Consider the following 25,461-nt stretch of genomic DNA (forward strand, 5'->3'; position numbering starts at 1 on the left):
GAACGATAATCAAAAGGCGGATGAATTGGCTACTAAAGTTTTGGCTTCTTCCAAAGAAGTTACTCTTGCATTGATGAATACAAGTTGGCCAGAGCTCTAAGATGTTCAACAATACTTGGATAAAGGATACTTCCCTCATGGATTGACCCCTCAACAAAAGCAAAGACTTACAAACAAGGAAAGCTTGTCCTTACACAATCCTTGGTGTGACATTCTATACAAGCAAGGTAAGGATAAGGTCCTTAGGAGGGTGGTGAGCTTGGAAGAATCTAAAAGGATTATGGAATTATGTCATGAATGTTCAGGTCACTTTGCTTTAGCTAGCACTACTTGAAAGATCCTTAGCACAGGTTATTATTGGCCTCGACTCAACAAAGATGTTCATGAATGGTCTCGAAGTTGTGAGGTGTGTCAGGCATATGGGCGCAAGCAATTGGTTCCTGGACCTTTAAATCCCATTCCAGCATATGGTCCATTTGAAAGACGGGGATTGGAATTTGTAGGCCCACTTCCTCGCTCCTCACATGGGAAGTATTATATATTGGTTTCCACCGACTATGCAACTAGATGGGCAAAAGCAAAGGCCACGGTCAACAATAAGACAACAACTGTGGCATCATTTCTCAAGGAGTACATATGTGCCTGATTTGGGTGCCCATTGGAAATCCTTACAGATGGAGGGAGATCTTTTAGCAATTACTTGATTGAATCTCTAGTGCACAAATTAAAAATAAATCATGTCATGTCAACCCCCTATTATCCTCAGTGCAAGGGTTTAGTTGAAACGACTAATGGTTTGCTTTGTCGATTCTTGTCTAAGCTAGTGGATGCCATGAAAATAAAGTGGGATGTGCATGTATCAGAGGTCCTATGGACTTATAGAACCACTCATAAGCTCTCTCTTGGTTTCACACCTTTTCAGCTAGAATTATAAATACCTTGGTATGCGAATAGAGTGGTTTGAGAGGGAAATATTATTGGATTGTATTGCGAAGATAGAAATGAGTCATGTATTTAGGGTGGGCCAAATAGGGTGGGCCAAATGTCTACATGGACTCAATAAGATACTTAAATAATATGGAGACCACATGCCAAGAACATGAAGGGCATAAGGAGGAGTGTGGAGAAGTGTGGGATCAAGAGGAATCCTTCTAGAAATCCTAAGTGGAATATGGAGGATGTTGACATGTAGAAAAGAGAGGGTCCCTATGGGCTTCATGTGAGAGGACTCTTGACTTTTTCATTTTTAAAAGATTCATGAGCATCTTTAGATGGGACACTTGTCAAAATGTGCCCAAAAGGACAATTGATGGTGACCCATATCCTTATGTCACGAGGGGGTGAAGGAATCTGCTGGCTGGAAATGTAACAGGGTGAGAGTTTCCCTATAAAAGCACCTCATTTTTTTTCTCCTTATAGCTATGCCATAGCCTTGGATCCAAATCATCCTATGCTTTTTCATCTCCCTTAAGTATTAGGCTCTCTTACTCTTGTAGTCCTCTCCAATTGGAAGTCTCTTTTGCTTCATGAATCAAGCTTTTTCTTCCTTTCTCTATCTTTTTCCTCTTCGCTTTCAGAGCTTAGTGTGTCCACATGAGTAGCTTGCTTCCAGATTTGTTATAAGAGGATCCTCTACTCCCTTGGGCGACCTTAACCCACCATGCATCTTGGAATTTACTTCTCTATAGTAGTGAGGGAAATCGTTGCCTCTCCCCACAACTGCCAGCGGGTATAGACACTTTTGGTACTGTTCAATAAAATAGTCATAACTTTGTGCTCGCTTCTCTATTTTTTATGAAAATTATATCAAAATATTAGTTTTTTCAAGCTCTATCCATGGATATTTTCAGTACTCTGTTTTGAGCAACACAAAAAAGTTATGGCTGTATAATCAAAGCAAACTGTGTATTTGGGACAGTTTTGACACTTCTCACTAAGGCATTCATTACTTTGCGGTCGCTTCTCTGTTTTGATGAAACTTATATGAAAATCTTTGTTTTTTCAAGCTCTATCCATTGATATTTTCAGTGCTTTATTCTGAGTAGCACAGAAAAAGTTATGGTTGGCTGATCAGAGCAGACTGTGTATTTGGGACAGTTTTGACACTTCTCACTAAAATAGTCATAACTTTGTGCTTGCTTCTCCGCTTTTTATGAAACTTATATCAACATCTTTATTTTTTCAAGATATACCCATTGATGTTTTTGAGACTTTTTTTGAGTAGCACAGAAAAAGTTATAGCTGTCTGATCAGAGCAGATTATTCACTTTGGGAAGTTTCATTGGTTTCTTTCTTTTTTTTGAAAATGATGCGGCTCAACTATCCGATCCGTCCAAATGAGCCATATCAATATACCCCTTTCACTTCAATTCACATCGTATTGAGTCAAAATATTTTCCTCCAACAAAGACTGCCCCCCTCACTTTTGGAGCTGATCGCTTGGCTTAAATTAATGCTTTCCCAAAGCCTTTCCTATTTCCTCTTCTGGACTACAATCTCACCTTCCATGTCTATGTATTTGTTTTGATCTAGGGAGATAGAGGGTGAGAGTTTGTTCCTGTTGCTTTCTTTGACACACCGAGACCACCTCCCCTTCTTTAACCTTTGGGTTTGAGATGTGACCAAAGTTAAACCCCCAACTTTGTGTCACATCTTTTTATCGGGTTAATATTCCCGAACCGAGGCGTGGCGGTGGACGAAAAAAGAAAAGAGAACTCTTCCTGGGGCCCCACCGACGTCTCCAAATTTGGTCACATTGTCGTCCACCGCCAAAGGTTGAAGAAGGGGAGACAATCTTAATGTCAAAGAAAGGAACAAGAACAAACTCTCACCCTCTATCTCCCTAGATCAAAACAAATACATAGACATCGAAGGTGAGATTGTAGTCCAGAAGAGGAAATAGGAAAGGCTCTGAGAAGCATTAATTTAAGCCAAGCGATCAACTCCAAAAGTGAGGGCAAGTCTTTGCTGGAAGAAAATATTTCGACTCAATAGGATGTGAATTGAATTGAAAGGGGTATATTGATACGGCTCATTTGGACGGATCGGATGGTTGGGCCACATCATTTTCAAAAAAAAAAAAAGAAACCAATAAAACTTCCCAAAGTGAATAATCTGCTCTGATCAGACAGCTATAACTTTTTCTGTGCTACTCAAAACAAATTCTCAGAAACATCAATGGATAAAGCTTGAAAAAACAAAGATTTTGATATAAGTTTCACAAAAATCCGAGAAGCGAGCACAAAGTTATGACTGTTTTAGTGAGAAGTGTTAAACATGTCCCAAATACACAGTCTGCTCTGATCAAACAACCATAACTTTTTCCGTGCTGCTCAGAACAAAGCATTGAAAACATCAATGGATAGAACTTGAAATAAAAATATTTTGATATAAGTTTCATAAAAAAACAGAGAAGCGAGCACAAAATTATGACTGTTTTAGTGAGAAGTATCAAAACTGTCCCAAATACACAGTTTGCTCTGATTATATAGCCATAACTTTTTCTGTACTGCTCAGAATAGAGTATTGAAAACATCCATGGATAGAGCTTGAAAAAACTAAGATTTTTGATATAAGTTTCATAAAAAACAAAGAAGCGAGCACAAAGTTATGACTATTTTAGTGAACAGTACCAAAACAATCTATACATGCGTTCTATACCTGCGTGCAGCTGTGGGGAGAGGCAACAATTTTCCTCACTAGAGAAGTAACTTTCAAGATGCATAGTGGGTTGAGGTCTCCCAAGGGAGTAGAGGATCCTCTTATAACAGAACTGGAAGCAAGCTACTCATGTGGACACAATGAGCTATGAAGAAAAGAGCGAAAAGATAGAGAAAGGAAGCAAAAGCTTGATTCATGAAACAAAAGAGACTTCCAATTGGAGAGGACTACAAGAGTAGGAGAGACTAATGCTTAAGGGAGATCAAGAGGCATAGAAGGAGTTGGATCCAAGGCTATGGCATAGCTACAAGGAGAAAAAAATGAGGTGCTTGGAAGAGAGGAGATAGGCCTCTTTTATAGGAAAACTCTCACCCTGTTACATTTCCAACGAACCAGTAGATTCCTTCATCCCTGGTTCAAAATTAACCACCACCACATTCTCTGAGTATCTGCATAGATTGTCTTGCAACCAGTATAATCAAACAGACAACTAGTATAACACATTTTTAACTCTTTCATGCCATGCTTTATATGCCTACACTTGCTATGGGATATGGTTTTCTTCAGCAATCTTTAGCTCCTTTTCATCACCTATGATCATGAACTCCCAATATCCATTTCCCATAAGGAATTGGTCATCGTGAATTTCCAAGCCTCAAAAGGTCCAGCTTCTTGCTCACAATTTGTGATAAGTTATCACTTACAACAACTTACCAAATAGTGCTTACAAAAGCTTGCAAACATGTAATCTCCAACACAATGGTACTATAAATTACCTATTATACTATAGTTGTATGTAGAATAGTCACACAAACATACATCCACCAACAACTTGTAAATCTTAGAGTCTCTGCAAAGACTCCCTTATAACCAAATTTTTAGCGCAACTTTGCACCAAACTGGAATTGGATATATAGAGTCAAAATATAAAATCTTATAGAGTCTGGAGAAAACTTGTAGTGTCCAAATAGGACCTGAAATGCGCTTGAAATACATTGAAACACACAAAATATCAATTAAAAAATATCCAAATATGGCTTGAAATACACACAATGGGATCTTTTTCCTTTACCTAGGAGGATGCCTCTATTAGAAATAGTTACTTCCCTGTGTCTGCATGTAGCTCTCACAGCTACCCAAAGGTGTTGCTCTAAAATCAAAGAGGAAAAGAGATAGAATTACTCTTACCTATGAACCATTTTCTTTACTTGTCTCTCGAGCTCTTCACACGAATTGAGGCTTTGATACCATGAGAGGATTTTGAGAGAGAGGATGACCTTAAAATCCTTATAAGCAAATATACACACACAAGAGTAGACAAGCACACAAAAGAGATGGATAGCTGAATTTTTTTCTATTCTCTTCTCTTCTCCACAACAATAACATAAAGAGATAAGAGTACACACTATAATGGAAAGTACTCTCCTACTATAACCTACAAAGGTTGATCCATAGTGTGAACACGATTACATGAGTTAACACTATAGTTATGCCATAACTCTAGTATAACAACAAAGTGGTTATCACATAGCCTATAAAACATTGGTAGTATAGTCCATAATCTCACCAACCTAGTCAGTAGTGTAGATGCTCAAGCTATTACCCAAGCGAGTCATCAATGTCCTCAGCATTAGTTGAGTTTGATATCTCAACAGAAATCTCACCCCTGGTTTTAAAAAATTGAATATTAAAAAAATCTCCCCTACCTTTTATTTTTCTACCCCTTTAAACAATAAAAACATAATGAAAACAAAAAAGAAATCAACACGTGGCTATGTGCCCCAAGAAGTGGGCTCCAAGTGGAACATGGCCATGTGGCCGAGCATCCCTTAAGGGGGCACCGCCTCCTGCACACACACTCTCCTCCTTCTCCATTGTCGGCCCCCGTTTGATGTTGCACACGCCATCGCTACCGCCACACATGCCTTGCTGCACCCGCCAACTCCTCTGCGCCACCAAATCCACAACCCAGTGCTGCCCCATTGCCTGCTTCTTCGCTCCCTCTCCATCGTAGGCCTCCCTCTACCGTCGTGTCGTTGCCTCCCCCCTAGTCTTCCTCCCATCATTTCCAGCCTTGCAAACTAGCCTCTCTGTCGTCGTTCTGCTTGCTCGTAGGCCACCTGACTGTAGCAAAAGATGAAGAGTCGCCCCTCGATTACTAACAAGAGCTGCTTCCGCCAAGATTCACGCCGAACACAGAGAGAGAGAGAGATGTTACTCTTCTCAACACAAGCTCAATGCTTCCGCCAAGATTCACGCCGAACACAGAGAGAGAGAGAGAGAGAGATGTTACTCTTCTCAACACAAGCTCAATGAGAAAGAGAGGGTGCAAGAGTGAAAGAGAGAGAATGTGTGTGTGTGTGGGGGGGGGGGGAGAGAGAGAGAGATCTTCCTCAACAACACCAACAACCGGCCCCCACACTACACACAAACCAGTGCCTAAATTTGACGGGTGCTTATGAAATTTTTTATGAGGACAGGCAATTTTTTTTTCGCCTTTCGCTTGACAGGTTTCAACAAAAAAGTTCTTGTCAAATGACAGGTAAATTTATATCAACACAGATACCATAAAAAGAAGACACATAAAATAGAGAATAACCCACGGACCGGCTCTCTTTAAAATCACATTCATGCATATCTTGCCAGTGCAAAATCCCTAATCATCAAAAGATATCAAATAAAAAAACCACTAGATCACAATAAACCTCGAACAAAAGACTGAAAATGTGAACAATCATCAAAGTTGTGCAATCCAAAAATCACTCTAATGGCATAGCTCTCCTCTTTTTTGCTTTACCCCAAATTTTTTATGACAGGCAAATTTTTTTTCTCGGGCTTGTCGTTTGACAGGAATTTTTTTCAACTACCTTTTTTGACAGGCAAAATGGCCCTTGATAGGAAAAACAGGCATCAAATTTAGGCCTTGACACCAACCCTCCTTTTATGCTTATTATGGCTCCCCACATGGAGGGTAGAGCCAGTAATACATCTAGGTTTCTTTGCAGGTAGAAAGTCCAAAAGCTTCCACCATCCATGAGTCTAAGTCCAAACCCTAGTTCAAACATAGCCAACTTGCAACGCCACTTCACACACACTAGGCCGCTAACTCGACACTACCTGTACAAAAACTGAGCACTTACTTCAAACTAAGAACTTAATCCATTGCACAAGGAACCTTCATGTACACACCATGGTTGACATAGCTACATCCACATCTTCACCACTATGTAGGGAGCCTAGAAAGCGACCTCTAGATCTCTTGGATCCATTCGCCAAATTTTTCCTCACCATTTGGGTCAATTATTGCTCCCTAGATCTTGAAATGCTCCGCATTGTCCATAGATGCCTCATTCATGCCCAAGTCAAAACCCCCCTTGGAAACACCTTTAGGGTTGCCTACCCGCCGTCACTTAAGCCTTCACCTCTAAACTGCAAAGCTCTTGCAGCAGTAGGAACTCACGGCATGCAAGGTACATTGCATCCATATGCTCACAAAGATCCTATGTCATACCATTGACAAAGAGCTTCCATCCCATTTGCCTTGCATAGCATGTTTCTGGCTCATGGTGCAACATCTCACCGAAAACCCCAACCCCAACCTCTCTTAAATAAACACAAATGGGAACCATCTTAAAACCAATAAGTCTCTTCACCAAGGTCAGCCATGGAGGAGGAACCTTCCATCACCCACACATAATTGGCTCCAACCATAACCTCAACCTCCTACATCGTAGCCTCCTCAACCATCCCCATTGGCTCCACAAGTGTGTTTGAGCCTTAGGACTTCTTTGCATTTATCCGAGAGTGGTACGTGGAGCCCAAATGGATGATGCCCATCAAGAGAGCCGGCTCCCACCACTCTCCCCAAATTGTTAGCAACCCCTACATCCCAACCTCTACCACATCCACTTTTGGTCAGTCTTTTTCTCTTGGAACCATCCCATACCCACCTCGGAACACACTTAAGGAGGCCATAGATTGATCTTTCACAGACCATCTCATTCCATTGAAACTCACCTATGATTTTGCAACTCCCTCTAATACTTCAAAAATTGACACTCGTTGACCTTATCGGTCATGCACCCAAAACTTTCAAGCGTCACGTCCTCCAGTAACAAAAAAGAGCTCAAGAGTCGTGATGTATACTTCTAAGAAAAGCACCAGCAGATTAGTCATTCTTAACAATTTCTTTAGGCTATCCGAGAGGAATGCCAAGCCAAAGCCGACCTCAAGGAAGCCACACATGAAATCCATCAGCTTCAGAATGAGCTCGTTGGTGATAGACAAAGCCAACTAGGAGGAGCTAGCCAACACTCACTAGCAGAACATGGACACCCACCCTCCAACTTTATTACCAAGTCCTAGAGACTTCCAAGTTTGCACATCAACCTAGGCATATGAAGCCCAAAGAGATGAACCTCAAGATGCTCAAGAAAGATCAAGCCAAAGAGGCCCAAGTGGTACATGTGTAGCTAATCAATTTGGAAAGGAATGTGACACTGCCCCTGCCAGAAATGGATGAGGTAACCAAAGCTCTCACTCCATTCCATGAGGAGTACAATCACATAGTTAGCAAAAGCGGCCACTCGGGAGCAGCCTACCAAGACCACCTCACCACAAAGAATCCCTCTTCACCCAAGGACATGCCTACATTCATAAGATGGAAACCTTTACCTCAAATGATACCCCATTGGAAGGGTATGACTAAAGAAAGCTAGGCATACTCTCTCATAGGCTACCAACCTCAACACCTTGCCAACCATGAGCCAACCTTGGATACCCTTACCTTCATCAACTGACCTTGGATACCCTAGCCTTTTATTTGCTTCAAATTTAATACCTTTTTATCAAACCCCATTTTAAGCCCCACCTTCCACACGATATTAGCCAACATTAACACTGTGTGACCCACCATCGCCACCCTTTTCTTCTTTGACTAGGGGATTACCACAGTCTTATACTCCATTGAATCCCACCTTCTTGTGTCCAACCTGGCCACTTGGTGTCACCTATTCATGAATTCTCTATTCTCTACCATCCGAGGAAGATTATTTCACCAACCTCACAACATCACCCAGCCCCAAATTCCCCATGCATATAGACTCCCTTCACTTGGCCACGATATCCATTAAGACCCTTGTTCATCGAGCAATGTAAGTCCATTTTTCTCCAAATTTATAACATGCCCAACAACCAGCACAACCCATTGGGTATTGTCCAGTTATATCATATAGTCTACACTTACTTCGTATAAGCCCTCGCCAAACCAAGGCGAAGCGAAGCCATCCATTCATGCCATCCATATGACTTACCTAGGTAGGACATCTGTTGAGATAGCAAGTTCATCCAAATAGTGTCGGTGTAACATGTGTGGTGTGCATTGATGATAGGAGTGCATGGACAATAATCGATCATACCCAATGGCCATTGTTTACTTTGAATGTAGGTATTCCGAAATTAAAGTCAAACATCTTTGTACGTAGTCATGTGGCATAAGAAAATTGGACATGTGAACATTCAAAATCTAATAGCTATGTAAAGAAATGGCATTGTTAGTGGTTTTCCAAGGTTCAAATATGATGGGAGTTCACATGTATGTGATGCATGTCAATTTCGAAAACAAGCAAGATTGCCATTTTCCAAGGAACGTCAAATGCATAGAAGACCTTTGAAGATTGTACATACTGATATTTAGGGTTCTACACAAACCCAATATATTAACGGTAGTAGGTACTACATTACATTCATTGATGACTTTAGCAAGATGATATGGATCTACTCCTTGAAAAAGAAGAGTGAAGCTTTCGGAAAGTTCAAAGAGTTGAAAGCTATTGATATGTTCATTGAATTAAGAACCTAAGGATAGATGGTGAAGATGAGTACGCCTCACGTGCATGATTTCTTGAGAGAACATGTGATTAGAAGGCACCTTACATGTAGGTATACCCCTCAGCAAAATGGGATTGCTAAGAGAAAGACTAGAGTGATTGGTGAAGTGGCTAGAGCTATATTGAATGTATGCCATTATATTATTGGACAGAAGCATGTACACGACACCTTCATATGCCATACATGAGAGTACACTATGTTGAGAGACACGTTGCATTTGGCATGTTGCATTGGTGTTATGGGTGATGGATGAGTTGTGGAACACCTCAATTAAGAGGGGCTATTGAGAGATGTAATCGCGGTGTTGTGTATGTGGTGCAAGATAATGTGGTAAGATAAGAATGCAACATGTGATATTGTATGGTGTGTGACTGTTGACCAAAAGAGTGGAAAAGAGAGTGCCACATGGATAATGATGTGTAAAGTGGGATAAGGCTAGAAGGCCTATATCATTCTATGGTTCATTGTTTGTGAATGCAATAGAATAGAAGATATCAAGTGTTAGAGTATGCAATCTCTCTCTCTCATGGAGTTTTTAGTGTGGTATAACCCACCTAAATTTTATGCTTAATGTTGTGTCTATCACCAATCAATCCCATTTTAGGATAGATAACATACTAGAGATGACATGTTTTAGGGCTGACATTGGACACTTGAAAGTTTTTTGATGTGCATATGATGGATGAGAAGAGGACTAAGTTGGATCCAAAAGTTTAAAAAATGTATCTTCATTGGATATGCACATGATCAGAAAGCATACAAATGCTATAATCCAGTCACTAAACATGTTCTCATTAGTCAGGATATCATATTTGATGAGTTGGCTAGTTGAGTGAGAATGTGGTGGTTGATGACATTGATATGGATGTGGATGTGTAATTGCCATTGGAGAGTTCTACTAGTATGTCTAGGACACATGAGACTTCTAGTAGTGGGAATGTGAGTCCACGGTCAGGAAGGTATGATGTGGTGAGGATTGAGAGTAGTGCATTGGACAAAGAAAAGAAGAAAGTTGAAGGTTTTGGCATTGGAAATGTAAGTTATGAGTCATCTAGTTTGGAAATTCTTGATGATGAGTTGGAAATTCCAATATGAAAGATGAACCAAGAGAAGTATGTAGCACCACATGCAAGAGCTCATAGTGATCCACAATCACAAAGAGTGAGATATCCACTAGTTTAGAGGTTGACATATAGAGGATATGCTATGCATTACTATGCATATATGACTTTTATGGTGAAAAGTGTGGAGCCTACTTGATTTGATGAGACCATTGGAAAAGAAGTTTGGGACAAAGCTATGGATGAACAAATAGATGCATTGGCACATAATGATACATGAGATTTGGTTGAGTTACCAAACGGCAAGAATGTTATTGATTACAAAGAGGTTTACAAGGTCAAATGTAAGTCAGATGATTCTGTGTGGAAAGGCATATTGCAAGGCTGGTCCGCCAAGGATTATACACAAATTCATGGACTTGATTATGATGAGACATATAGTCCAGTGGCTAAGATGGCTGTGATTTCATTGGCTACATCTAAAGGTTGGGAGTTACACCAAATGGATGTGAAGAATGTATTCTTGAATGGAGAGTTGCAAGAAAAGGTGTTTATGGAGCATCCACGGGGATATGTTTCCCACACATGTATATAGATTGAAGAAGGCATTGTATGGTTTGAAGCAAGCACCACGAGCTTGGAGTGAAAGGATTAGCAAGTTTCTTATAAACATTGGCTTTCATGTTGGGAATTCAGATTCTTCATTATATATGAAGAAGACAAAGAATGGTTTGGTGGTGATTGTGATTTATGTGTTCCGCCAATCACAGGATGTGGATTGCTTCTACCAACTACCTAATTTTGAAGGGTCCATGCCACTTCTACAACCAACAGAGGCCTCCCATGAAGAACCTCTACATCGTATATTACCTTCCATGCTACCTCACCAAGTTGCGTATCACCAAGGCTACCCAAAGCTTCTCACCACTTTGCCCTGCATCTACTCGGTCCCAAACTATACCACTTCACCTTGCCTACTCATTTCATGGAGTATCCTGGACCATCCACACCTTCGCACCTCGGCAACAACTTCACCAACAACATGGGCCATTAGAAAGGGAGGTATGTTAACCACTTTGTACATTAACATGGTTTCACTCACCTTACCTACCATAAGGCGCTCGCCATCCTACCTGCTCGAACGGACACTTATCCTTTGTAAGACAACCTTACCTTGTGCTTAATGTCAAATAGGAAAAGCCTATGGACTCCTTGTTCATAATTGCTTAAGACTAGTAATAGAGACCAAACCATTTTTAAGTTTGACGGACCTAGTGTGAAAACTAATCACTTGTATGTGTCATTTTTTATAATAATAAATACACAATCATTCCCTTGCAATAGAATACTTATGAGCTCCCCTTCTTCTCTATGAGAAGCCTTCTTCTCCACCTGGAACACTGGTCCTTTCTTCATCATCAAGGAGGGCATGATCATATAGCCTTATAGGCCACTAGTTTGCCCCCTCTCCCTCCTCCCCAATTTAGCGACTAGCCATGGAGGGAGCCTTCCCTTCATTCTTTCAGTTTGCTTATTGTCTTGGATGGGTTTTGTATTATGTCCCTCAACAAAGTTTCTATTAACTAATAGGAGGAGGGCATGGTCAAAAAACACTATAGGCCACTAGTTTGGCCTCCAACCCCCCTGCCCTTCGCACCTACCCAATGTAGCCTCTCTCCAAGGGCAACTAGCCACGGGGAGGGAGCCTCACCTTCATTCTTTCAGTTTGCTAACTATCTTGGATAGGTGTAGTGTTATGCCTCAGAAGATTTTCTTTTAACAAATATAAAGATCTATTCTTGGAAAGAGAGAGAGAGGGAGAGAGAGATTTAAAGCTCAAAGCATCATCTTTGTTTGTGTGGTATTGCGGCCATTTAATCAAGGTCATTCATAAAGCTTACTATCCCGCAAAGCATGTAAAATTTTGCAACCATTTTCGCTCACATCATACATCTTTATAGCCCCCCAAAAGCAACTAGACCATTCAAAACTTACAATGTATCGTGGATCATTGATGATGAGAGTTCCTAGGACAAAAATACATAAGAGAAGTTGAGGCTGTTATAGTCCATCAACTTACATGCATACGTGTGCATTGGAGGCCAAAATATGACTCATGGTACCAATACACAACCTAGATCACTAGACATCACATGAAAGTAAATAACCTGAATGCATGCAACCTTCTTACATTCATTAATGCGTACATCGGTTGTAGTCAACCTTAACACATTCATTGATGCATATATTCTTTGAAGACTCCCCAATAAGAGCTAACCCTTTTCTGAAGGCTGCTCAGTTTACTACCTTCTGTGGTGCTCAAACCTTCTCAAGCCATGTTCTTTTTGTTACAGCTTGAATGGTGGGAGTTCCTCAGCTATCACCATAGTACAGTAGTTCTCCATGTTAGAAAATGCAATTAGAACAGATACGAGCTTCCCTTGAATTTGAAGGTTGTGAATGCACATTTATGGATTCACTGAACAACCACACATGTTGCCTCCACATACCAAGAGAGCAGATGCAGCTGTGTGTATTCTCGTTTGATTAGCTTTTAACTTGGGCTTTAACTACATCTGAGATTGTGCTCACTCAGACTTCACCTCTTTCTTGAGATGTCTGGCAAATGCCAGTTTGAAGACTCCACTTCTTGTAGCTTTGATCGGGATGTGGCTGCTTTAATTGCCTTTGGCGTGTTTTTTTTCCTTTTGCTAACCCTAACTATATTCAGTAGTGCTCCAAGATCTATATGAGCTTTGCTCTTGATTGATTATTAGCAAGAGTGGCTGTTCTACTATTTCCCAGAACTTAAGTAAGAATTGCGAAGTTAAACCTAAGTTCAGCTCTTGAAGATGCTGTGTCCAATCATGCTGTTGTCTGACCAACAGAGGCTTTCAAGGTGAAGTGAGAAAAATCAGAAAATGTTGCTTACACCCCACACAATAGGTTTGGCCTTGGGTGACTACAGCATCAACAGAAACAGCTGTTACACAGAGAGCTGTAAACCCCTTAGCTGGGCATTGGTGGTTTGCCTAGCTGAGAGTGCAGTGAATGCTACATGAACCCAACCCTGAGAGAGAGAGAGAGCTGGACCAGACAATATGCGTGTCTTCCAACCACGTGCAATTTAGCGATTTCTTTCAAATGCATCTTAACACTTGCGCGCGCGCGTGAGAGAGAGAGAGAGAGAGAGAGAGAGAGAGTTGTACCAGAATCGACAAAGTTTAAAGAATATATCTTTGAGGAATACCAAACCTTTTTATTCATGTTTTGTGATTTCAAGAAGTCAGGGTTTGAACTTGCAACCTCTTGGATAGGGTAGATCAAGCTAACCACTTGGGCAGGAGAGAGAGTTGTACCAGAATCGACAAAGTTTAAAGCATATATCTTTCAGGAATACCAAACCTTTTTTTTCATGTTTTGTGATTTCAAGATGTCAGGGTTTGAACTTGCAACCTCTTGGATAGGGTAGATCAAGCTAACCACTTGGGCAGGAGAGAGAGTTGTACCAGAATCGACAAAGTTTAAAGCATATATCTTTCAGGAATACCAAACCTTTTTTTTCATGTTTTGTGATTTCAAGATGTCAGGGTTTGAACTCGCAACCTCTTGGATAGGGTAGATCAAGCTAACCACTTGGGCAAGGGCCCGTTGATAAATATGATCCACCTCCATTAATGTGTGCTGGTCGCTCCACCCTTTCAACTGGGGACGTGCTTGTGGCCTTAAAACTGGCTCAGATACTTTACAAGAGGCTAAGACCCCTCATACCACACAAGCAATCAAAACCATGGATCTGGGATAGCTATCCATTCACTTGAAAAAGCTCACAGTGAATTTGAGCCATCCATCATGATGACATTGACTCGTTCAAAGTGGGGATACCTGGGAATTTCAGTCTGACATGATTCCCCAATCCAGACAAAATCTGGAGAAAAATATTCTCCGACCACACACTGACAGCTGGCTCCAAATACTTTTTCCAGGAAATCCCTGTCTAGCAAAGATGGAAGCAAACAGCTCTGTTCCCTGAAACAGCATCGGCCTTCAACTGGGAGTGGAAAAGCTCTCCCCATTCCTTACTCCATAACAGTGCTTCTCAATCATGCAATACAGAGGCCTTACAGCAGAAAGTCCACTTCTAAGCATTGACAGAGAAAAAGATTAGCCTCCCAAGAAGAAATGTCTGACTCAAAGTCTTATAAAGAAAAAGAGATAAGATAGGATGCAAAAATGATAGGTGCATAGTTACCAATGGATATTTCTGGTAATGGGCGCCTTCATGCTGTGATGCATGCTTTGCTATGCTTTTAGATGAAGATTTTCTCACTTGGGATTTTATATGATGTGATTCATTTGCTAGGCTTTCAGTTGAAGAAGATTCTACTATTCCTTGTGGTTTTGAATGTGTAGGTGATGCACAAGCAGGTAATCCCCCAGATTTCTTCTCATCTCTCAGTCTTCTGAAAATGGCCGTGTACGCCTCTCCAGATGTAGGGTTTCGGGTATCCCACGCTCCAAATTTGGGAAGTACTGCAGGCTGCTGCTGCAAGATATAAAAACAAGAATTTAACTCAGACTGACGACCTCGCCTGCGAGCTCCGCTTCTCTCTCTCTCCCCCCCCCCCCCCCCCCCCCCCCCCCCCCCGCCTGCTTCTCGCCATCGCGCCCCCCTCTCCCCCCCGCCAGTCCACCGCTTTCTCCTCCGTCCTCTCCCCGCCTCCTTCATTGCGCCCCTCTTCGCCATCTCTCCCCCGCCTTCTGCCTCGCGTCCTCCCCCGCCTTCGCTCCCCCGCCTCCCTCCTCGTTTCCGCCTTCTTTCCCCCCGCCGTCTCTTCCTTCGCCACCTTCCACGCTGCTTTCCCCGCCATCCCCCCCGCCGCTTGCTTCCTCCCCCCGTCATCTTTTCCTCCGCCTCTCTAACCCCTTCCGCCTCCTTCTCCCCCGCCTCTCTTCTCTCCCCCGCCACCTCTCCCCCCTCCGCCTTCTCTCTCCTCCCTTCCGTCTCGCCCCTCCGCCCACCGCTAACTCCTCCCCGCCTCAGCTTCCCCCCCCCCCCCCCCCCCCGCCCCCGCTATCCTGTAGCCCTCCGCCTCTCTTTTTTCCTCACAGGGCTGTGTCCCTCCCGTTGGTGACCCCGGTTTCTGGCCTTTTCCCTCTGGAGGACTCCATGGAAGCCGCTCCGACTAACCCTGCCGATTCCGGTCTCCGTCTGGAGTTCACAGTTGAAGATCTTCAGTTGTTTGTTTCCACAGTTTCTGCTCTTGAGGCCTCCTCCTTGGTCTGCAAGATAGTGGGTAGCCGTCCGATGCGGAGAGAGCTTCGCGACCTTCTGCAAGGCAGCCTTGTTGGCGTGCCCGCCAAGATTGTCAGCGTAGATTTTTTGGGACATGGCTACTACCAGGTGGATTTCGAGTCCCCACAGGCAGCTCAGATGGTGCTGGCTCGGAGCCCCATTGCCCTCCGCTCATCACGGGCGTTCCTGGCGCGATGGACTCATGGTTTCGACCCCGCTTCTGACCCGCTAGCAGGCGCGACAGGTTTCCCCGTCACTATCTGCTTTCCTGGACTCCGTAGGGAGTACTTGCCCCTCTTGTCATCCATTGGCAAGGCGTTCGGGCAGGTGGTTGAGACGCCTCAGACAGCGGCTTCAGTGATTGCTCGGGCAGCAGGACTCCCGGCCATTCGGGTTGTGGTTCCGTCACCGGAGTCCCTCCCGAAGACGATCCTTCTCCCTTGTCTTTCTGGAGGACATATGATACAGCGCGTGGAGTATTCGGGCCTCCCCGGCCAATGTTACACATGTCGGGAGATGGGCCATCTCGCACGCGCCTGTCCCCGCAAGGGGGCTCATCCTTCACGCTATGCCGCCTCTGGACCCCCTGCAGGAGACCCGAGGGGTGGCCATCCACCTCAGAGACCGGACATCCCTGGCTCGCCACAGCAGGCGCCATCATCTGACGAGCAGGCCCCGGCGGAGGATGCCGCGCAGTCCCAGGAGGCTGGCGGATGGCAGGAGGTTCGCCGGCGGAAACGCCCGGCCCGCAGGGACCGTCGCAGACGCCAGCAGGCAGCACAGGCTGGCGGACAGGCTGGCGAACAGGCGACTCCGGTTGGCGTACAGGCACCTACCCGCACTTATGCTCCTGTCAGGGATAGGCGGCCAGCAGGTCCCACCCGGATGGACGAGGATTCAGACTCAGTGCCCGTTGAGGCCGCTGGTGGAGCCTCCCACGTGGAGACCCCGCTCCCGCCTCCCCCCGTGGGGGGCCCCCGCCCCCCCCTTGGAGCAGATTCCTGAGGATCCCGGGCCGCACTCTTCGACCCCCGGCTCCCCTTCCCCTCACCCGGAGAGCACTCCTTCCACCCTCCCCTTTCCCCCCCCAGCCCCCCCCTCCCGCCTCCCCCCGCGGCCCCCCCTGACACCTATCCTCTGGCAGATGCCTCTCCATCCTCCCCTCGCTCTCCCCCCTCCTCGCCGCGAGCCCCCATCCCTCCCTCGGCCTCTCCAGGATACTTCGCCAGACCACCCACTGCCCCGGGGCAGCGCAGCTGGGTAGGCCAGAGCTCAGTCCAGCGGCTGTTCCACCGCCACTCCGGGCCGGTGGAGATGGCGATCCTTGCTTCGCCCGCCACAGAGTTCTCTCCAGCCTCCCCTGGGGGGCCCCCGCGAGTGATGGGGCTACCAGTGGATTACGGTTTTTTCAGGTGCCTCCAGCTGGATGCTGGCCCGTTCGAGACACTGGTCGCGCCCTTGCGAGTTTGCGTGGTGTGCCATCCCTCTCGTTCTCCCTCTGTGGTGAGCAGCATGGTGGCTTTCTCCTTTTTGCCCCAGACACAGCATGGGATTGCAACTCTGTAGAGGAAGTTTTGCGTGATCAGATACTGGAGTTTTCTCACCACTTCAGTGACTTGGGGCTCACGGACCTATTGCAGACCCGACTACACTCAGCCCGCATGAGCTTGTTTGGTATAGGAGACTGGCGGGCGGATCCGGTCCACACCTCAGTTGAGGCGGTGCTTCTGATTCTCCTCCATGCCGCCCCGAGGGTGCAGCCTACCTTTAGATACATATATGCAGAGGATTGGTCTCACGCCTATGCCCTGGACAGGGCGAAGGCGGAGTGGGGCTCGACACAGAGACAGGTCACCCTCTTTTTGGAGAGACTCCGCACCCGGACAGACAGCGATTATTCTCCCTCCAAGCCGGCGCCCAAGACTCACAGAGTGGAGGGCAGATCATCCAGGCCGGCTGAGAGGGGTGAGCCAGTGGAGGCTGCTTCACTTGCCATAGCTCATCCATGAGGATCCTCTCATGGAACATCCAGGGTCTCGGTGGACATCGCTGCTACATTGGTCGGGGCAGACTTCGCCAGGAGATCCAGAGGGCTCTCGTTGGAGGACCCATAGATATCCTTTTCATCCAGGAGCACCACCTTTTTGCCGGGCGTACCCGCACCTGCGGGAAGATCTTGCCAGGCAGGAGTCACACTTTTTGGTCTCCGGCATATGGCTCCCAGGGGAACCAGGGTGGAGTATGCATCTCAGTCAGCGAGCAGCTTCTATCCGAGGTTGTGGACTCTGGCATTCTGGTCCAGGGTCGTGCGCAGTGGATCATCCTTCGGGTTGGGGAAGGACCGCATTGGCTTCCTCAACTTCTACGCCCCTAATGGGCGACCAGGAGAGCCGAGTTCTGGAGCACCATTAGGCAGTCCCTCCCCTTGGCAGACCACTGGTGCCTCGGAGGGGATTGCAACATGCTGGAGGATGCAGAGGACAGGATGGGGGGCAGCCAGGAGACCATTCATGGGCCGGAGCTCGCTGCCTGGGAGGAACTAGTGTTACAGGTGAGAGGCCAGGATCCGTGGACTCTCCCGGAGTTTGGCAGGTTGCAGGGGAGTCTATCTTTCTCGCGCTCGGATAGACGGGCCACAGGAGTTAACCTTTCCCGCATCGACAGGTTTTACATTGATGAGTGGGCCTGTGATAGAGGTGGCACAGTGGGCATACTTGCAGGCTCCTCGTTTTCAGACCACTTTCCAGTGCTTCTCCAGATCGAGGACCCCACGAGAGGAGAGCAGGGCCAGAGCGTCCGGATTCCAGATTGTCTCATAGAGGAGCCCGAGATTGCGATCAGAGTTGAGCAGGTCTGGCAGGAGCTGCAGTTCAGGAGAGGATCGGCAGCCAGCGATCTTGCCAGTGGCTTGCAGGAGATCAGCCAGATGCTCAGACAGGCTGCCTTGGACCGGCTGGAGGCCTTCAGAGAGCAGGAGAGGAGCCTACGGAGGAGTCTAGCGTCCCTCCAGAGACTCCAGGAGAGGGATCCTACGAGCCCTTGGATCTCAGAGCAGATGGAGTCAGCTCGCACTGAGATCAGATCCATCGAGGAGAGGAGGGTGGAGTTCCGATTCCATGCTCGGGCTTCTTTTTGGACACAGGCTGGAGACAGAGTGACTCGAGATTTCTTTGAGGCGACAGGGCCTCGCTTCAGACGAGAGGGTCTCAGGCGTCTTCGGCAGGCTGATGGCCAGGTTGTGGTGGATCCCCCCAGGGTTCGGGCTATAGCCACAGATTTTTACAGGGATCTTCTCTCTGCTGAGCCAGCAGATGACAGGGTGAGAGAGGCTCGGGAGGCAGTCTGGAGCTTCACGAGACCGGTTGTGCCGGCCCATTTGCAGCACTCCCTTCTCTCCCCCTTCTCGGATACGGAACTGGAGGAGGCTCTTCAGGCATTACCTCCGGGCAAATGCCCAGGAGAGGACGGTCTTTCGGTGGCTTTCTTCCAGAGGTACTGGGGCCTCTTACATAGGGGCTTCAGATTGGCATTCCAGGAGATTATGGAGTCAGGAGTCATGCCGGACAGCATGGCAGAGGGGTTGATCCACTTGATCCCCAAAGAGGGAGGAGACAGACTGGAGATTAGACAGTGGAGACCGATCACCTTGCTAGGCACGGCCTACAAGGTCCTAGCTAAGGCGATCAGCAGGCGGCTTCAGCCTCACCTTCCGGACATCATCCACTCCACGCAGACAGGCTTCATCCAGGATAGGAGCATTCTGGATAACATTTTCTCTTTCTGGGAGGCTACGGCTCTGGCTAGATTTCGACAGGAGGATCTGGCAGTGCTCCTTCTCGACTTCGAGAAGGCATATGATCGGGTGGACTGGGCCTTCTTGGAAGGCACTATGGAGAGGATGGGCTTCCCCCCTCAGTGGATCCGTGGGGTCTCTGCACTCTATACATCGGCTCATAGCCAGGTGCTGATACAGGGCGTGCGCGGAGAGAGGTTCCAGCTCTCGCGCTCGGTGCGGCAGGGGTGCCCCTTGGCGCCCTTTCTTTTTCTTTTTGTGGCGGAGGCCATGAGCACTTTTTTGACGGCACAGGATACAGGTTTGCGGGGCCTCCAGCTTCCCATCCGCACCTCGGAGGAGCTCCTAGACTTGGAGTTTGCGGATGACACTGCTGTCTATCTTCAGGGAGGTGAGGAGAACCTCCGCCGCTTCGCCTTAGCCATGGACAGGTTTTGCAGAGCCTCGGGCGCTTTGATCAACTGGCACAAGTCGTGTGGGTTGTGGGTCAGCTCTATGCCCCCCCGACTTGGAGGCCAGTTGACGGTTTTCAGTGGCTGCCCCCCGGCACTACAGTACGCTATTTGGGATGCTATGTGGGCATTGACATATCTCCGGAGTAGCAGATAGCCCCCCTTCTTCTGAGCATTCGGAAGAAGCTTCTGTATTGGAGTACCGCTCGTTTATCTCTGGCTGGCCGAGTAGTTGTGGCCAACCAGGTTCTGCTTGCTACTATGTGGTACATCACTTCTTGCTGGGCCTTCTCTCGGGCGTGCATTGGCCAGGTGCAGAGGCTCATCAGGAACTTTCTTTGGTCCGGTGGCGACGGGCGGCCCGCCAGGGCCAAGGTGGCATGGGCGGTGATCACTCAGCCGAGGGAGAGAGGCGGCCTGAGCATTGTTGATCCTATTTGCCAAAGCCGAGCATTGCTTGGCAAGTTGGTAGTTTGTGCCCTCCTGCCAGGCGCTGAGCCGTGGAAGGAGTTTCTTGTTTCCAGGATGCTCCGCCGCACCCCTTCTCTTAGCGGCCCCTGGACCCCCAGCATCAGGTGGATCTTTACAGAGCAGCGATCCAGAGGAGTGGGCCTTGGCTTCGAGGAGCGTTTTGCAGCTAGCCTTCTGAGGGCCTGGGCACATCTGAGGCCGTCACTCTTCCAGACTCCCCCGGGCACCGATGAGGAGCGCCTGAGGCAGCCTTTGATCTGGAACCCCTTGATTCGTCTCCCCAGTGGCCATATGGTTGGATCGCGGTCTCACGTGTCGTGGGGCCCGCTGAGCTCTGGCCCAGCCCAGTCCCTAGACGACTGGATAGGTTTTCAGCAGCTGCCTCTAGAGGCTCAGGAGAGGAGACTCAGTGGGATGAGGGGCAGAGAGTTGATGAGACAGGACATTGAGGCGGCCATCCCCCGGGAGTGGCGGACCCCAGTACAGGACCCTCCACCTCCACAGTGGATGGGTGTCTTTACTCGGCATGAGATCCTTCTAGCGGTCTGCGGCACAGCGGAGAGAGTCGCCCCACTCACTTTCGAGGTGGGAGAGGGTGGCCAGCTTCAGAGGACACGACTAGATTTGGATGGGCTCCAGGGATGTATTCTTCAGAGGGTGCGGGTGGTCGGCTTTCATCAGAGACAGTGGCATGTAGACCCCTCACCGGCCTCGATAGGGGAGGACTGTTCTTGGAGATTATGGGCTTGGGACAGCAGGCCTCTTATTCGCCTTCAGTGGGATCCAGGTGAGTGGTTTTGGCGAGATCCCTACTTGGCCCCTACCAGCCCAGGCATCCCCTTTTTTCAGTACACAGCGAGGCTGGGGCGGCGGATTCAGAGACACAGGATAGCGAGCACCCCGGCGGCGGCCGAGCATTGGCGGCGACAGGGGCTCTCCCCTGCCTTTCTTAGGGACTTCTGGCAGCGCCTTTGGGCCAGCTTCCGGCCCCGGAAGGTGACGCTGTTTCTCTGGCTCACAGCGCATAGAGGACTGGCTGTGGGGGCTTGGCTAGCTTTCGGCAGTCACCCAGCGTCCTGCCCTCGGTGCGGCCATGCACAGGAGTCGCAGCGGCACTGCTTATGGGATTGCCCACAGGCACAGCAGGTCTGGCAGCGCGCTCTCAGGATGGTTTTTGCAGGCTCACCAGGTGAGATGCTGGTGACATGGGGTGCGGTGGCTTGGGCCACGGACAGCGGCCCGGCCCTTGGATATGAGGACGTCCCTGGCAGTGCGACCATCCAGGTCTCTGACAGGGCGATGGCGGTGGTTCCGACGCCAGACTTCTCTTCGGCAGCCCCTCAAGAGGGGGTCGGGCACAGATGGGAGTTGATCAGCAGCATGACGGCTTGGCACATTTGGAGAGCCCGATGCAGGGAGGCCATTGACCGCCAGGCGACTCCACCGGCGGAGGTCATACAGGCCCTCTGGGTGGACATCATTCACACCTTGAGAGGACACTGGGGGAAACTCTAGGGCGACTCGGATCGCATGAGAGGGCGCCGCAAGACTTTCCTCCGCACTTGGCAGCCTGGCCCTTTCCTCACCGCGAGGGGCGAGGATGTCACTTGGCACTACAGGCCTCCAGTTTGGCTCTTCTCACCTCCCACATGTACTACTAGGTAGCCCCCCCCAGAGAGCGGCCAGCCACGGGGGTGGAGCTCAGGAGTTTACTGTGTTTTTTATCCCTCCTTGCGAGGTGAGCTTTGTAGCCTTATGGCGTTTTCTCATTAACTAATGGAAGGATCTTTTTTCCAGAAAAAAAAAAAAAAAGATATAAAAACAAGTACCCATTCACAAGTGTGGGATGGGTCGTGGACTTCAAGAACAAGGCTTCAAACCATCACACTTCATCATACTATGCATATACTACATGCCATAGCATCCCTACCCATGTCATCCATACACACATCGATTTACTTGATATTCTTTTTTTAATTTTACCATGCATTCATGTACTACATGCCATGTCATCCAGATCCATATCGGTTTACTATGATACGTTTATTTTCTACTTTAATCCTGCAAACATGTACTACACGCCATGGCATCCCTACCCATGTTGTTAATATCCATATTGATTTACATCCACATCCATATCAATTTACTACAATATGCTTACTTTACACCTTAATCATGCAAACATGTTCTACATGCCATAACATCCCTACCCTGTGGTACAAATATTCTACCTTAATCATGCAAACATGTTCTACATGCCATAACATCCCTACCCTGTGGTACAAATATTCTGTGATGACATTCACTCCCGAGCCTCCATCTAGAATAGCTGTGACCCTTGGAAAGTTCTATTGGCAAGGTTGCATTTAAAGAGTGACTCCTAGAGCTTTGATTTATCCTGCATGACATTCACTTCTAATTCTCTATAGCAAGACATCACGACTACTTCTCCATCCAGTGGGGATTCCATGTAATCAACATCCATATTGAGTTACTATGATATCTTTTATTTAACTTTAGTTATGCGTACATGAGCTGCATGACACGGCACTCATACCCATGTCATCCACATTCATATAGATTTACCATGATATCTTGTTTTAACTTTAACCATGCTATAACATCCATACCCATGCCATCTACAAACACATTAACTTACTATACATATCTTTATTTTAAACTTTTATCATGCATAGATTGTACTGCATGCCATGGGATCCATACTTATGTCATCCACATCCATATTGCTTCTTTAATATTTACTATAATAATGCATAAATGTACTACGTGCCATGGCACCCCTACCTACATCATCAACATCCATTTGAACAAGCCGCAGGGGGGGAAAGGGGATCACTTACTGTTTCAACTCGCCTTGGCCTTGGCACTGCCCTTGCTTGAGGGGCTTGGGATCTTAATGGTGCTTTAACTTGTGCAGAAGTCTCCTCAGCAGGACTAGGCAAGTCTGCTATGCTGTGCAACTCTTTCACTTCAACGTGCAACTCTGAGCCGTCCTCAGTCATTTGGGCGGAATCTGAACTCATTTGGGCACTCAAAGGATAATTATGATTCTCCACCTCCATTAAGGCCATGGTATTCTTTCCATAGCTTGCAGAGCTTGTAGAGGTTGCGAAGCTTGTGGAGCTAACAGACTCCGCAGAGCTTCTGATCAGGGAATAATCACTCTCACCATCACTCCTCTGCTGCAGAAGCTCTGCATCATTTCTAGTAGCCCTCAAACCAGCTTGCACTGTTCTACTAAAAGTAGAAATATACTCATAATCTTTCTTCTTGTAAGCCCTAATGGACACAGGATAAGGCCTAGGTGCTGGAGATGGATTAGTTTCTTGGACTTTATATCTGTTTTGAGCTCTCATGCTGCTGCTGATTTATGGGCCTTGAAAAAGAATTTATTGATAATTAATTGATTTGTGATTTCTCTATAGCTGCAGGAAAACAAAACCCAAGCACCCACATATATATATAATCAAATTCTTGAAAAACAAAACCTCATGCACAAACCCATTACCCACATAGGGAAATGGTCTTAATTTTATTTCCATCTACCCACACAACCTCATTGGGAATGGATTTACGCAAACACAAACCCACAGAGCTTTATTTTTCCATTTACACACAAAACCACATAGCTTTGTGAGCTCTGTTCCTATTTACCTACATAGGAAATTGATCCTTTCGTGTACACAATCCAACATACCTTATCAATTTCCTCCCGTTGACCCCTACTCTCGCGTTTCTGGGGGTTCCAACCGAGCCTTTTTCATAGAAATACAGAAAGAAGAGGAGTGGTAAGCACTCACATGCACACGATTCGATACGAAATTCTGCGTGGTGGACTGTTTGAGGAGCTTGTCTGAGGAAGCGAGGGAGTCCACCGGTGTGTCTTATGTTTCATGTGTAAAAGTAATAATTTGCCTACAACGCTCGTAGCCTCATCTACATAAATGACATGTCATGCCCTTGTTCACACATGATTTTTGGTCTGCCCTTGTTCACACATGATTTTTGGTCCTTCCAAGTAGAACTTGGATATCTTGTGCATTCCCCACTTGGTCCTGCACTAGGATATCTTGGATATATATCTTGTACATTCCACATTTGATCCTGCGTAATTCCTTCCGTACATGTATATTGTATGGAACTTTGCACACTCTCTACTAGTATGAACATTGTAGCACACACTTGGTTGCATATTGTAGTGAAATTGTTACTTGGCTTATGCCACACCTAAATCCTCATACCATACTACATGAGCATGAGATTAGTCATCTTAAACTCTGCACTAAGCATCCACTATGTCTATGAGATGTTTTTCCGGTGATCCCTTATCAAGATGAGGCCATCTACGTAGAGAACAATGACCATATAATTTCCTTTCTCACCAAAGACACACACATTTGCATCTCTATGTAGATGAGGTCATCTACATAGAGGACAATGACTATATACTTTCCTTTCTCACAAAACACATACACATTTGCATCTAAAGGATTGCGTAAGAGACCAATACACACAAAGTAAGCATAAATCCTCTGGTACCATACTCGTGGGGCTTGTTTTAGCCCACAGAGTGCCTTTCATAAATTACAAACTTTGCCTTCGAAGTTGGGAACCACGAACCTCGATTGCTCCATATATACCTCCTTCTCGAGGTTTCCATTGAGGAAAATAGATTTTACATTCCTTTGGAGCACATGCCACCCCCCTCCCCCCCTTGCACTACAAATGCAAGGACAGTGAGGATTACGGTCAACCTAGTTGTATGAGCAAAAGTCTTTTAAAAGTCAAAATCTTCAAACTAGTGCAAACCTTTGGTGA

General features: G+C 46.5%; 1 protein-coding gene across 5 annotated transcripts; it reads right to left on the bottom strand.

Annotated features, from left to right (window-relative positions):
• Window positions 1-13,848: 13,848 nt before the first annotated feature.
• On the bottom strand, window positions 13,849-24,559 carry LOC147634855 (uncharacterized). 5 transcript variants are annotated; one of them, XM_086804045.1, is made up of 4 exons: window positions 24,341-24,552; window positions 23,484-24,068; window positions 14,863-15,156; window positions 13,849-14,748 (listed from the first exon to the last, which is right to left on the bottom strand). In XM_086804045.1, the coding sequence occupies exons 2-4, from the start codon at window positions 23,997-23,999 to the stop codon at window positions 14,710-14,712; spliced, it is 849 nt and encodes a 282-aa protein (XP_086660171.1). In that variant the 5' UTR covers window positions 24,000-24,068; window positions 24,341-24,552; the 3' UTR covers window positions 13,849-14,709. The 5 variants fall into 5 exon arrangements, with proteins under 5 accessions (XP_086660171.1, XP_086660170.1, XP_086660168.1 ...); XM_086804044.1 differs by having other exon boundaries at window positions 13,849-14,751; XM_086804042.1 differs by having other exon boundaries at window positions 13,849-15,156; window positions 24,444-24,559.
• Window positions 24,560-25,461: the final 902 nt, after the last annotated feature.

The sequence above is a fragment of the Cibotium barometz genome, chromosome 10, assembly GCF_041138505.1.
Source record: "Cibotium barometz isolate CiBa-2024 chromosome 10, ASM4113850v1, whole genome shotgun sequence".
Lineage (NCBI taxonomy): Eukaryota > Viridiplantae > Streptophyta > Polypodiopsida > Cyatheales > Cibotiaceae > Cibotium > Cibotium barometz.